The sequence below is a fragment of the Hippoglossus hippoglossus genome, chromosome 16, assembly GCF_009819705.1.
Source record: "Hippoglossus hippoglossus isolate fHipHip1 chromosome 16, fHipHip1.pri, whole genome shotgun sequence".
Classification (NCBI taxonomy): Eukaryota; Metazoa; Chordata; class Actinopteri; order Pleuronectiformes; family Pleuronectidae; genus Hippoglossus; species Hippoglossus hippoglossus.
This window is the reverse complement of record NC_047166.1, coordinates 9779982-9794231: the sequence shown is the minus strand read 5'-3', so window position 1 is coordinate 9794231 and position 14250 is coordinate 9779982. Positions and strand designations below refer to the sequence as shown.

The 14250-nt window shown below is 43.4% G+C and overlaps 1 protein-coding gene across 1 annotated transcript in view; it reads left to right on the top strand.

The window, feature by feature from the left end:
* The first annotated feature begins 2309 nt into the window (after nucleotides 1-2309).
* The window catches only part of cacng7b (calcium channel, voltage-dependent, gamma subunit 7b), a 13360-nt gene continuing 1419 nt past the window's right edge, over nucleotides 2310-14250 (top strand). The window contains exons 1-6 of the mRNA XM_034612076.1: nucleotides 2310-2604; nucleotides 6836-7031; nucleotides 7276-7362; nucleotides 7951-8091; nucleotides 11485-11630; nucleotides 12195-14250. The exon at nucleotides 12195-14250 is cut by the window's right edge and continues 1419 nt beyond it. Coding sequence (XP_034467967.1) covers nucleotides 6836-7031; nucleotides 7276-7362; nucleotides 7951-8091; nucleotides 11485-11630; nucleotides 12195-12635 — 1011 coding nt within the window. The 5' untranslated portion in view covers nucleotides 2310-2604 and the 3' untranslated portion in view covers nucleotides 12636-14250. The remainder of the gene's footprint in view (nucleotides 2605-6835; nucleotides 7032-7275; nucleotides 7363-7950; nucleotides 8092-11484; nucleotides 11631-12194) is intronic.

Below are 14250 nucleotides of genomic sequence, written 5' to 3'. Positions count from 1 at the left end.
GTCTTCTGTGTCAGTGCCGCACTGTAAATGCTTTACTGTGTTGTTTCCTCTCGTCCTGTGTAAAGTGTAGAATTTATTGTGGTCGCTGTTATCTCTCTGAAATACCCCCGCTGTCTTGTGTTAAAACAAGTGTCTCGTCTTGTTGTATTTCATCAATATTATGATCTGTTTTACACGTATACTTAATATTCTCTATCATGGTTCACAAGACAGGGACACACTGAAAGGGCTGCAGAGGTCAAACACAGATAAACTCAGTTTGTGCTGCGATATAGTTTGAAAGATTTAAGCTACAATAACTATAAAAAATAATTAATGAATAAATAAAAAATAATGTAAAAGTGAATTTGTACTGCCAAACATCTGGACAAACATCCAGATGTTCTCTGTGTAGTTCATTTTAACTAATCATGTCCAGATGTGTTTATGAGTTTCTGTGAGGAGGACATTTCGAGACATATCTTTTATGATGGCAGATGAGACTTATTAATAATCTCTGTAACACACAAAACGTGAATAATATCAAACTGATGCATTTCACACTTAATATTCTTCATCTTTAAAGAAAATAAAACAGTTAGAAACATTTTTTTCTGAAAACTATGAATCCTATTCGTTTTTTTCTTCATGTATTTTTCAATATGATATAAACCTGTTTTTGACGTCTCATTTCCAACTCCACACAACAACCTTTACTCCAACCTTGACATTATATGACTTTGTGCGAGCTGGACCTCTAATGCCCACTGATCGGAGCTGTGTGTGTGTGCGTGTGTGTGTGTGTGTGTGTGTGTGTGTGTGTGTGTGTGTGTGTGTGTGTGTGTCTGTGTGTGTGTGTGTGTGTGTGTGTGTGTGTGTGTGTGTGTGTGTGTGTGTGTGTGTGTGTGTGTGTGTGTGTGGATGTGTGCAAACCATCACTCACTGTCACTGTGACATGATATCATCCCTCATCTTCACCACTGCCTCTTCTTCCTCCAGCTCCATCCCTCCTCTGTTTCTGTCTCTCATTGTCACACACACACACCCCTCTCCTCCTGTGCTCATGCCCTGAGGTCAGAGTGTGCTGCAGAGTATTGATATCGTTACTAAAAATATAGGGTTCCTCCACCAGCCGGCTAAAAATAGAGCAAAGGACATAGACCACAGGAGACATGGGAGGAGGGGGCCTGAAGAAGAGGAGGAGCGGGATGAAGAGAGAGGGAGAGAGAGGGTATCACTATTGCGATTTCACTGCTATTCACCTGTATTAAATGAAGGTTATATGAAAATGTTTGATTAGTCCTGAATGAACTACAGTTTCAAGAGGACGTATGATCCATGTGATGTTTTCTACTTCCACCTGATAGAACTGTAAATAAAATATTATTTGACCTGAAGTTTGCAGCCTGTTTCCCCCCCTCCACTCCAAATCTGATCTAGTGCCTCATCTCACATTTCTGTCTGCCTGTAGACTTTTCCAAACTGAATTTCACTCTTTGGACATTATCACGATAAAGTACAGTGCAGCACAATGCAGGTTGTTTAGTTTATAAGGTTTTTAAAAGATAACTTTAAATACATTTGTTGAAAAAAGTGCAAATTTAGAAAATCAGTAACATAAGGGGCAGAAAAGAACATAACAACAAATATTCAGTAACATAAATTAACATAGATTAACATTTCATTTTCTGTCCGAAAAGGACATATTGGATATGGATATGTTAGACACAAAGGTTAATAAAATCAGTAAAATGATTTATACAAATAAAACCTTTCACACTTTTTGTACAAGTAGTTTAACTCTAGATATTTTAATTATCATAAAATGATTATAAGACAGAAGAGATGTGAAAGGTTGAAATTATGAACAGACTTTTTTTGTATCACTGCAGGAAGCTCATATCTACATTTGGGTGAAGGACTGCCGATGAAAATTAGCCTTACAGCTAACTCGCTAAAATAAAGAATGAATTGACAAAACAATAATTCACAGGAGAATTAAAATGGTGTCTAATATAAGTTAAAGTATAAAACCAGTAAAGATGAAAACAGTTTGCACGTACTCTACATTGTTCAACATGATACCACTGCACAGTGTACTTCAATGAAAGAAAGATAAAGACAACAACAACATATTTGAAGAGGGTATGATGGGATGAGATGTAATAGTTTGACCTCTCTCTCTCTCTCTCTCTCTCTCTGCCTCTTCCTATCTCTCTCTCTCTCTCTGCCTCTCCCTCCCTCTCTCGCTTTCTCTCTCCCTCTCTCTCTCCCTCTATCTATCTGCCTCTCCCTCCCTCTCTAGCTCTCTCCCTCTCTCTCTCTCTCTCTCTCTGCCTCTCCCTCCCTCCCTCCCTCTCTCTCCAACACTTCTCCCCACTGCTGCCGCTACAGTATGTCTCTGTTGTAGCCAAAGTAGCTTTTGCTGAACCGATCCACCGCAGTGCCTGGGACCTACTGAGTGGAGGAGAGAGAGGGGGATTCGGAGGATGGGTAAGGGGGCTTGAGGGTAAACACACCGAAGAGAGAGAGGGAGGGAATAGTGAGAAAGACCAAAAATCCACCAAGCCTCCCTGGTGTGAGGTTTCTTGGCTACTGACGTGTGCGCACGACTCTCGTGGCAGGGTGAGTATTTCTTTCCTTCTGAATAACACTCGCGTGTGTGTGTGCGTGTGGGCGTGCGTGTGAGTTTTATTGGCAGTAACTGTGATGACGACGCCTTTGCAGCCTGACTTAGTCATTTTAAATGCATGCGTGTGTGCGTGTGTGTGTGTGATGACAGCTGTGGAAAGAGCAGCGTTCATGTCGTGCTCGCGTAAAGACGGACACTCATCCTCTCCACCTGAGGGCGCACAGGAAAACCACCTCTCCCGTACATGTATATTCACCCCGTGCGTGTTTGATTTCCTCCCAAATGTGTGTGTGCGAGTCGCTCACATGTTCCCTGCTCTGTTTATCATCTCCAAACTCCGCGTGTGAGTGTGTGTGACAGCGGGTGTGGGGGCGGGGGCTCCTCCAAACAATCCGCTGCGCACATCCCTGCTTCATTCACTGATCCCGCTCCACATACATGAAGTTAACACTGGATCTTCATGCTCCGATCTGCTGCAGACTTTTGACGAGAGAGTCCCTGCGCAGCTGAAATGACAGAATCATGAGCAAACCACTGAGTCACGATATTTTCCTTTTAGTCGTTATGGAGTCATTTATATTTTCCTGATGAGTGATTGCACGGCCTCTCTCTCTCTCTCTCTCTCTCTCTCTCTCTCTCTCTCTCTCTCTCTCTCTCTCTCTCTCTCTTTTCTCTCTCTCTCTCTCTGGTCTCACATCTTCAGACGCTGCACAGTCAAGGTTGGTTAGTTTAGCGCAAGTGTGGGCGCGTCCCCGTGATGCTCGTCCACGCTGCTGGGTACTCCTTCCATTTTTTGGGCCAAGGTCTTTTCTCTGACTGAATCTGCTCCCTGTTCTCCTGCCAGTTTCCACCCTGTCCTCTTTCTGCTGTTTTCCCTGACTGGATATTTTCAGCAGCTCATCCGTCACTCCCTCTTTTTCTCAGTGTCTCTCTTCCCTGATAGACTTGGAGGTGATGTCAGTCTGTGCAGAGAATTAAACCCTTTTGTCCCCCTTGTGGCTCCTATCTAACCAATTCAATTGGGCTCATTACTTTCTGGGTGAGGGAGCTGAGGGGCCTGTCTCGCTGCTCCAGAATAGGATTGTTATCACAAATCTAACAGGGGAAACTGATTTTTCTTTTCACTCAATCTCAATCTCGAGTCGACAATGACTATTCCTCCAGCGATGTGAGCACAAAACATGGGTAGACAGGAGGTGAACTGGTCCCTGCTCTTCTTTATATTATCTCTACATCCATTAGAAACCATCAGGGTGTTGGTTTTCTGTGGGAGAGATGGGGGAGCTGTCCGTGGTGCTGAACGACTCAGAAGGAGCCACTCAGGCACGTCCACTCGTTTTTTTTTTTTGCAGTGTTGCAGCTCCAATTGATTTCACACTCATTCCTGACCACTTTGGCACATTCTCTCAGATGCTGGGAGGTGTGATCATTCATCCCCGAGTCTCACATCCTCTCCGCTCCCCGGTCATCTTTCCGTCTCCCCCCGCTTCAGTGTTTATTTTTTTTTATATTGCAGAGACTTTACTTCAAACTCTCTCATTCACTCAGGCTCAAACTCTCAATCTGGCCTCTGGCCTCACCCCTTCTTGTCCGCCCGTCCCAAGAGTCGGCAGCAGTAACAGACACTGTTGGGCCTGCTGAACGATTCAAGACTGCTGATTAAAGAAGAAAAAAAATGATAAAAAATGAATGAAGCTGACGTGACGCAGAGAAATCCATAAAGATCTAAGCTTCACAGAATAAAACGAGTGTACAGCAACTTATATGCCATACATGTGTGACCTTTGCCTGACTCCTGAGTGGCTCTCCTTTAAGTCTTGTCTATTAATAGTCACCTCTTCAAATCAGATGTCATCGCACGTACTTTCTCTTCTTAGAAATTGTATTTTTTAAGTCTTCCTTTCATAACAGATACGATTCACATCTTTACTACACAAGATCGAAATAATGTTTTTTTAATTCATGTAATTATGGCATGAAAAGCTTTCAAATTACAGTGTTTGTCCTCCTTTTCAAACCTTACATTCGCACTGAAATATTTGTTTGTGATTTATAAAATATACCTTAACTAATGCTATTAAACGGACATGATAGTCTATTAATTATGCTAAATAAGTCCGTTGGTTTGTAAAATTCGACTAAAACTGTTTTGCTGTTTTGTCTCAGAAGTTGATTACATTGCTGCCATGTTAACCTCCTGTATTTCTTATTTGATTTTAAATCTGCTGGGTTTTGTATGGTTGCTATTGGTTATCTCCTTACTTCTATGCTACCCATCAGCAACTCACGCCGTTCATCGTCAGTTTCTTTCAGCCTTAATATGTCCAAAGAGGCTTTTTCTCTGAAACCTTTACCACCAAAACAGTTCTATTCGTCCCTGCGGCTGCACAGCAACTCAAGTTACTTCTATAATGGTCACATCTTGTGCAGCGTCTGTTCAGATGAGATGAGGCCAAGTTTAATCTTTAAGAGTTTATTACCCTCGACAATTATCGTTTCTATTATAACTCGGCTCCTGAAAGGCTCAATGGCTTTTCAAACAAAGGAGGAACAGAGGAGGGATAAAGTGCTCATTATGTTTTATTACTTCTTTTTTGTTGAGGGTGACTGATAAATTGTCAGAATTTAATTAATTAGTTACTCAGTGTTTGACAATGCACAACATAGAGGTGAATACTTGCAGTATCAGTTATTTTGTAAGATTCAGACTGCTCTGCCTCAGGCTGTAGCCGGCAGTGAATGTGAGTGATGCTCGTTGTAGTTGTGAATGAGTCTTGAATACCTGCTCTTTGTCGCCAAGCAGGCACATTCATCATCGTTCTTCACGGCCATACCCGTGTTCCTCCGGTCAGTTACTTACTGTGTCACACTCAATTTCAAGTGACTTAATGAACTTGAATGTCTGTGAGATACAGTGTGAAAGTCCCAGCATGCGTGTAGAGACGAAAAAAATATCTGCAGCATGTGACAGATGTTGTCAAGTCAGTATGGGCAGAGCTCCAGCTATAAAAGGCCTAAGTAGTGTGTACTTAGATGACACCAGGTTTATAAACATGGGAACATTTTCAAGTAATTATATGAAACATAGTTTAAAATGTGGGAAAGCACAGAAGAGAGCCTGTTATACTCACATACAAATGATCCTCCCATAGTCCCATTATAACACAGGATGTACAATATAACTCAACAAAATGAGGCTGGTTAAAGTAAACACTAACCCTGCTCTGAGTTTCCCACGTGGATTTACTCCCCCTGACTTGTCAAGATGATGCTGCTGAACAAATGAAGCAAGAGGCTAGTGGCCGAGCAATTACACACACACACACACACACACACACACACAGAAACACAAAAAACACGTGCATACAAATGCACAGATTCGTACAGACAGCACACTCAGAAGCTCTGCAGTGAGGTCTTTCTCTGTCAACCAGAACTAAGTCACAGAAAGACCATGTGTGAGTCATTCAGGACCTCTCCTTCCCCTCGTGATCTGTGTGTGTGTGTGTGTGTGTGTGTGTGTGTGTGTGTGTGTGTGTGTGTGTGTGTGTGTGTGTGTGTGTGTGTGTGTGTGTGGTCCAGGTATTACTCATGTTGTTGGGACCTAAATCTGTCACATTATGAGGACTTGTCTTTCTTATGAGGACAAAAAGTCCACACAATGTAAATCATAATATTTTGAGGTTAAGACATGTTTTAAGGTAATAGATTAGGTTAAGGTTAGGATAGGTGTTAGGGTAAGGCAATGAGTAACTATGGTTAAGGTTAGAGGAAATCAATGTAAGTCAATGTGACTCTGCTTGTCTGTGTGTGTGCGTGTGTGTGTGTGTGTGTGTGTGTGTGTGTGTGTGTGTGTGTGTGTGTGTGTGTGTGTGTGTGTGTTTTAGTTGTTCAAGTCTTTCCCCATAACTTCACTGGTTTAAGTCATCATCTGTTGCGTTGGCTCCTTTCTGACCTTTAACACGATTGGCTGCCGGTGGATGTGTCATTAACTCATCTTTAGCAATAACGAGGCAAGACAGGGAAACAGCCAGTAGCAGTTTGCACGCGTGCACATCGCATGTTTCTCTCAGTGCACCTCATCACCCCCTCCACCCCCTCCACCCCCACCCACACCCATGACCTCTTTCAGATTTACCTACATATCTTTGTATCTCTGCAGGTTTCATGTACATTCCCCTCTTTTCTAACACTCCTAACTCCCTCGCTCTACCCCCCCCCCAGATGAGTTCGTGCAGCAGCCGTGCGTTGACCATCCTGTCCACAGTGTTCGGCGCCTGCGGGCTGCTGCTGGTGGGGGTGGCAGTGTCCACCGACTACTGGCTGATCATGGTGGAGGGCATCATCCTGCAGCAGAACCAGAGCATGGAGGTGAAGATGGCGCTGCACTCAGGCCTCTGGAGGGTTTGCTTCGTGGCCGGTAGGAATACATATGTTTGAATATTCAAAAATTAAAAGACTCCTGCACATTCTGACACACAATCACACAGTGCTGCCATGTGTGTGTGTGTGTGCGAGCTGCTGGCCTCTGGAATCACAGCTGTCATAAAATATGATTGTTACCTGTGAGCACAGACCTACAAGCTTTTTTGGTTTTGTTTTGTTTCTTCATGCATCACTGACTTTGACTGACTTTTTTTTTCTCTCTGTGTGTTTCCTCACAGGGGCAGAAAATGGGAGATGTGTTGCGTCAGAGTATTTCACCGAACCCGATATAGAGATAACCACTGAAAACACAGCGAACATCCTCAGTGAGTAAAACACGGAACAACGCAGTGACATCACACATCATCCACTGTGGCTGTGAGAAGCCGCAGAGTCCCCCTGCTGATTGATTGTGGCTACTATAATTTGAGCAGCATTTTAGTAGAGCTGCAATGATGAGTTGATTGTTGATCAACAGAAAATGTATTTGAACCGCTTTGGATAATTGATTTACTGTTTCAAATATTTTTTTTTAATTAATAATGTTAAAACTATGCAGTTACAGTTTCTCCAGTTGGAAGATGCTGTTTTTCATTGTTTTATATTATTGAAAACTGAATGTTTTGGGGTTTTCGACTGCTGGTTGAACTAAATGTGAGATTTGAAGACGTCGCATTGGATTCTGGGAAAATGTAAAGGCCCTTTGGTGAAGCACACCCAACAGTTTTCTGAAGTTTTTCTTACTTTAACAGAAAGAAAAAAACTCTTTCCCATCCCCTTTTAGAGGAATATCCCAGCATAGCTGTGAATACATTACATATAGATGTTATAGTTATTAAAATGATCATTTCTAGCAGGAAAAGGACCCAACCCGTCAGCTCTGTTAAAACACTGTGACCTCTGTCTCTCCACAGAGATGGTGCGTACGGCCACACCCTTTCCGATGGTGTCGCTGCTCTTCGTCTTCACCGCCTTCGTCATCAGTAACATCGGACACATCCGGCCTCAGCGCACCATCCTGGCCTTTGTTTCCGGCATCTTCTTCATCCTCTCAGGTGGGACCCATTACTCATGTCCCGCCGTCACCACTCCCTGACTCTGTGACCGATTACCGCTGCCTGGTGTGTCCCGTGTCACACGTGCAGACGCTCCATCACGGCACAGTTTTTTGTGTCTGATGCAGGTGTGTACACTGTTATCAGGGGAGCTGAGGAGATTAGCTTTCATGACACCTGCTTGGTGAGAATTTTCTGATCCTTGACTTTGCACGACTCTGAAATGAAACTGACTTCCTCAGATTCCCATTAACAACTGGAGTAGCACTAAGTAGAGCATAAACTTTCGCCAAGGCCCAACAGCCTCTGCTCCAGATTTCACACGCTTATAAATATCAGTCCCCTTGAATTATTCCCTGGGAAAACAGTGAAAGTCTCGTAATATTAGAAAAGTGAAAAAAACTAACTTCGCTGACCCATTCAGCATCCTTTCACCAAGGTTCGTGGAAATCCATTTTGTTGTATATTCTTGCTTGACAGGGGCACATGGTGAATGGTCTGCAACACGTTTCTAGTCTTGATAACCATTCGAAATGCTTTACAGTACATTCACACATACACACATTCCCCAATTTCACTTTCTTTTTTTCTCTTCTCTTCATCAATCACACGCTGTCGAGGTTTGGGGTTCAGTATCTTGCCCAAGGACACTCAGACATGCTGAATGGGGGAGTCTGGGATTCGAACTTCCGACCCTCTGATTAGTGGATGAGCCACTCTACCCCCTCACCCGCAAGCAGATGGAAACATAGCCTCCTTTGTGGAGCTAATAATGGCACAAGAATCAATATGGCACCACACGTGTGAAAAATGTGGAAAACAATACTCAGTAGGCGTTTCTTCTCCGTGTAGCTGCATTCTCTGGATTAGTGTAATTAACCTTCTTGGACAGCAGGTGGCTGTAACGCTCCCACTTCCTGTGCCCGGTGTGCAGAGTGCAGAAGAGTCAGGAGCCTCAGCGGAGCTCGTGTTCGGGGGAAAGCTGCCTAACTCGACCTGTTTGAGAAGGAGGAGGCAGCGCTGCAGAGCTGCGACGATGGGCATCAAACGCAGTCTGATACGACAGCTCCGACTTGCCACAGCAGCCACTTGCTGATAAAGGGTGCAGCGGAATAATAGGTGTTATGTAACGGGGGGGGGGGGGGGGGGTTATGCAATGTTCACAGGCTGCGCTGCAAGTGTCGCAGTGTTTCACTTTATGAGGTATTTTCATAATAGGGTGATAATAAGGGGCAAGCGTATCAAATTGCTTTTCAGCGGTTGAATATTCTGCCGCACTAAGCCTCTCTCTCTAAACACTTCCTTCCTCCTGCCTCCCATACTCAGCCCCTCGCTCACCCCCACCTCCCTCATTCATGCAGCCTCTCAATTTTCTCAACCCCCCCCCCCCTCTCTCTCTCCCTTCTCTCGCTCCTCTCATTTCCTGCTCACCCCTTCACTCGGAGTATTCTCTCGCAGTGCTCGAAGTCGCTGTGGAGGTCTGCGGTGGTGTCCGTGGACCCCTGAGTAATGTGAACCTTATTCTGTTGGCACCATAGAGGTCTGATGAATATTGGAGCTCGGGTTTGTGGCGTTCTGGTTAATTTGACAGGCAGCAAAACACGCAGCATGGAGCCGCAGCTGTTCAAGCTCGGTTAGAGGCTGATGTCTTCTTGTGACTTTTTGTTTCTCTCTCTCCTCCTCTGGCAAACACACCACACACACATCTTCTCGCACGTGCTCCTGCAGACACTTCATTTATTTTACATTCTTCTCCCTCTTTTTTTTTGTCTCACTTTTTTTCTTCTGCTCTCATTTGCCCGCAGTGGTCTCGTTCATGTCTTCGCCCCTCGCTTTTCTGGTGTTACTTATTCAGATGAAGATGTACATCCTCCGCAGGATTGGCAGCAGCATGGTTTCTGCATTCCCCGTGCTTTCTCATTGTTAAATCGACAACACAGCCTCTTAAACCGACCCTTCAAGTAAAGGACATAACCGTTGACAGCCTTGTGGTTCACTTGAATATTCCAGTGAAAGCTAAAAATACTCTTATTTGCTGCTTACAGCATGAAGCTTTCTTTGAATATTGATTCTTCGATGTTGCCCATATGTTGTTTCTCATGCATTTAACATTTGGAAGCAGCTTATAGAGCATGTGAGGGTTTCTCAAAGAGGAAGGGGGTTTAATGTTGCATGTGTTGCTTCTGGGTGAAAAGCCTTTTCTGGTTTTTCATATAATTACTGTGGTGAGTACACAAACACACTGAATTTTACAGTGAACACTGCAGGTGGTTCTTACTAACTGTCTTAGAAACTGTGTCAAGCCATTTTCACATTTTACTTCCTTTCACTCCTCTTTAATGTCTCTTTTTTTAATATATCTTTATTATGATAAGGTTTTATTAGGATGAACCAAATTATAAAGGTATAAAAATATCACATTACAAGGTGACAAGTAAATTAAATGCACATGGCTATTGGGATACGTATATTAAAAAAAAAGCTCAAAGGATGTCTATGATATGTTTTAAGGGAAATCTGCCACTGCAATTCATTTAGTCATCAATATATTCAGAAAATTCATTTAGACTCGATGAGGATTTGACTAAATATATTGATGTTATAATATGTATCATTATATTACAGATATAACAACATGTATGTAAACTAATCTGTATAAATACAGTAAATGTTCATTTAGAAACTGCATAACATTAACTGACAAAATGTCCTAAGTTTTGCAGGATTTCCATATCGTGCAAAACAACATCCAGGGAAGTCTTTTTATATTTGTATGTAAATGTTTATTCATCATTTAACATTGAAAACAATGAAGATAATCCAGATGGAAATTATTTTAAAATGTATTTCGACAAAAGAAACGAGTCTGAATATAGTTTTGCATTAGACTGGGGGGATGCTGTGAGGAGAAGAGAACAAGAGGCAGCTCAACATTAGAAATATGTCATAAGGTCATCCAAGCATGCTTTACAATTATTCTTCTCCAGAATATTGTAGATATCATAGTTTTAAAAACTTCTTCTCTAACATGATGTCATCCCTTTCAACCCCTGGGTAACCATATTGCATTAATGATCTTACAGGGTTCTGCTTCTACATTATGAGGTAAAACTAAAATAAAAGTTTTTCATTTCTGGAAGCGATCATCGTTATCTCTCTATTTGTCGTTATGCTACAGACCCAAACACAAACTGTCTCTCTGGTCCTCCTCTCATCTCTTTATTAATGTTAACATTTTGGAGGGTGATTGCTCGGTGTGATCACTGCACATCCCATCTCTCTCTCTCTCTCTCTGAAACCCTCACCTCACTGGTGATCACTATATAATGACCTTCTCACTCCCTCTTTCATCTGTCTCTCTCTCTGATGTTAATGTTAATGTGCTTCGTGCAGGCCTGAGTCTGGTGGTGGGCCTGGTGCTCTACATCTCCAGCATTAACGACGAGGTGATGAACCGGCCCAGAGAGCCCGAGCAGTTCTTCAATTACTACTACGGCTGGTCCTTCGCCTTCGCTGCCTCCTCCTTCCTGCTCAAAGAGGTCAGTCTGGGCATGTGTGTGTAAGAGAGAAACACACGGAGGAGGAGGTGTGTTCGTGTGGAATATGCTGCACACGTGGAACATGTAATCATTTCCAGTGCCTGGGAGATGTTTCCTGGAGTGCAGGGATATTAAGTGTGAGCGGTTATGATGCAAAACTGCAGGGTTTGTGTGTGTGTCTGCGTGCAGCCTCACGTGCGCAGCCCTGCTTGATGCAGTGTCATGTGAGTCCTCTGCTCCTCCTCCCACCTCCCCTCCCTCTCCTCCTCCATCAGCCTCTTACCCATCATCATCAGCAGTGCTGCTCTTAATGCGATGCAGTGGACGGTTCAACACAAACTAACGCTCTCATCTTTCCTCCACATTTTTTTTTTGATACAGTTGAATTTCAGCTTAAAACAACTCACTCCATCTTGAATCCTTGCAGGGAAACAGTGCACGCCTTCTTCATCCCTCTTTATTTCATGTCACTTTTCATCTAATTAAATCCCCGTCACTTGTAAACAGATGAGATCAGCTCATGGGACTAAATCGTCCCTTATCTCTCACTGATTTATTCATCAGGGGGCCGGGGTGCTGTCAGTCTACCTGTTTATGAAGCGTTACGCCGAGGAGGAGATGTACCGCCCCCACCCTGCTCTCTACCATCCCCGCCTGTCTGACAGCAGTGACTACAGTGGCCAGTTCCTCCACCCAGAATCCTCCTGGCCGCCCCCAAAGCGCGGCCGCAGCACCTCCGAGGCCTCCAGTGACATCTCCATCCAGCTCAACCAGGCGCCACCGGTTCCGACCAAGAACAAGCTTCAAACGGGCGCCATGGGAAGCCCACCCTCCGGCTCCTCCTCTGCAGGGAGCTACCCTCAGTCTGCTGGTTACCCCTCCACACACACGCTGCCCAGGTCACACTCCTCACATCCCCAGGGTCAGGCCCTTCCCATGCCCCCATCACCTGTGCCTCCTCCTCACTATCATGCACACATGCAGATGAGCGCCTCCCCCTGTTAGGAAGAGGGCGCACTGTGGAGGTAAGGAGAGACACAGACTCCTCATATTCATGTATGCTGTACATTTAGATGTGGAACAGACCAAACACTGAGCTTGGATCATGTGAGGCGAAGAGGAGAGAAAATGTAGCTTTAGAACAACATGAAGACAAAGGAGATTGCACAGATTATAAAAGGAAGATTTTACAGAAAGGGCCGATGAATGAATCAAGGAATTCAGATTTACAGAAGGAAAAAGAGACAAAGGACTGTAGAGGTGAGGTTGAGCGACAGAGTAGATGCAGGCGAGGCAGAGCGAGGCAGGGAGAGAGCGAGGAGCTGCAGTAAAATACGAAGATGCTGCAGTGCTGCGGGAAATTTGTATGCACTTGGAAATGTACAATGTAAAGCACTGATCACAGAGACTGAGGATGCACATAGTTTTATACATACGTAATTCATAAAAGTAAGCGGACTGCGTACCTTTTTTCTAAAAGGTAAATGTGAATAAATATATTCTTGTCTTCTATGAATTTCTTACATCATCAATCCAGTTTCATAACTCACAATGTCAAAGCAGTATTATAATATTATTATAAATCAAGAGATATTAGTTACAATATAGAGTCATTCTGACATGAGAACACTATAAGTGGATGTTGTTGATATTTGTAAACAAGGGATGGTCAAAAATATCACGAGGACAAATCGATTTTATGTTTTTACATATTTGTTTAAGAAACAAAGTTGGGACTTCTTGAACATTAAAGTGCACACGAGGACGCCCGTACAGATGTTGTAAATTATAAATAAAGCTTTGACCGAAGTCCCACCTGGAGAATATCTGACTCATTCTGCATCGGACGAAGACGAACTACAGCCGACATCAGATACTGTACACGTCAAGGCTGGTTTCACGCAGGGACCACTCCACAGTGATACAGGGGTCTAATGCCCTCTACTGGTCACTGCTCGGCACTGACCCCGGACCAGATGTGGGCCCAGTTCACATCTGGAGCTGCTGTTTGTCCAGATGTGGAGTTGCAGCGAATGTCGTGGGGCAACGAGACGTTTTGAGCATGTGACAGAGACATGTGTGTTTTACAGAGCAATTCAAAGTATTTTTTAAACTTCAAACGCTGTGTATATAAATATATATATATATGGAAACTCACATTATGAAAGTATAAATTTCATTTGCTCTCGCTGCTCAGAGGACGATACCACTGTTTGTGACATGCAAGGTCCTCCAGCTTTAACATTACAAGTGATGGCCACTGCTGTATCCCAACATATTTGGTTGAGTGCATCATACTATATATTCTTAGAGCGTAAAAATAAATGGCATTGATGGAAATGTTATCCTGAGCCGTCTTGTGTTTAGGACGGCAGCATTTGATTGTCTTTGTAAAAGAGCTTATCTGCCAATTTATTATTTTTGTGGGCAGCACTTCCTCCATTGAACATTTATAACAGGTTATTATCATTTAATAAATAATCTAGTGTGGTTCATATTCACATATTTGTCAACATCTGTAACTCTACCTGTCAGTACCTTTAAGAGGAGGCTGGTGAACAAACAGATAATGAATGACAACACAATAAAACTGTTTGATAGCACGATTGAAGCTATAATT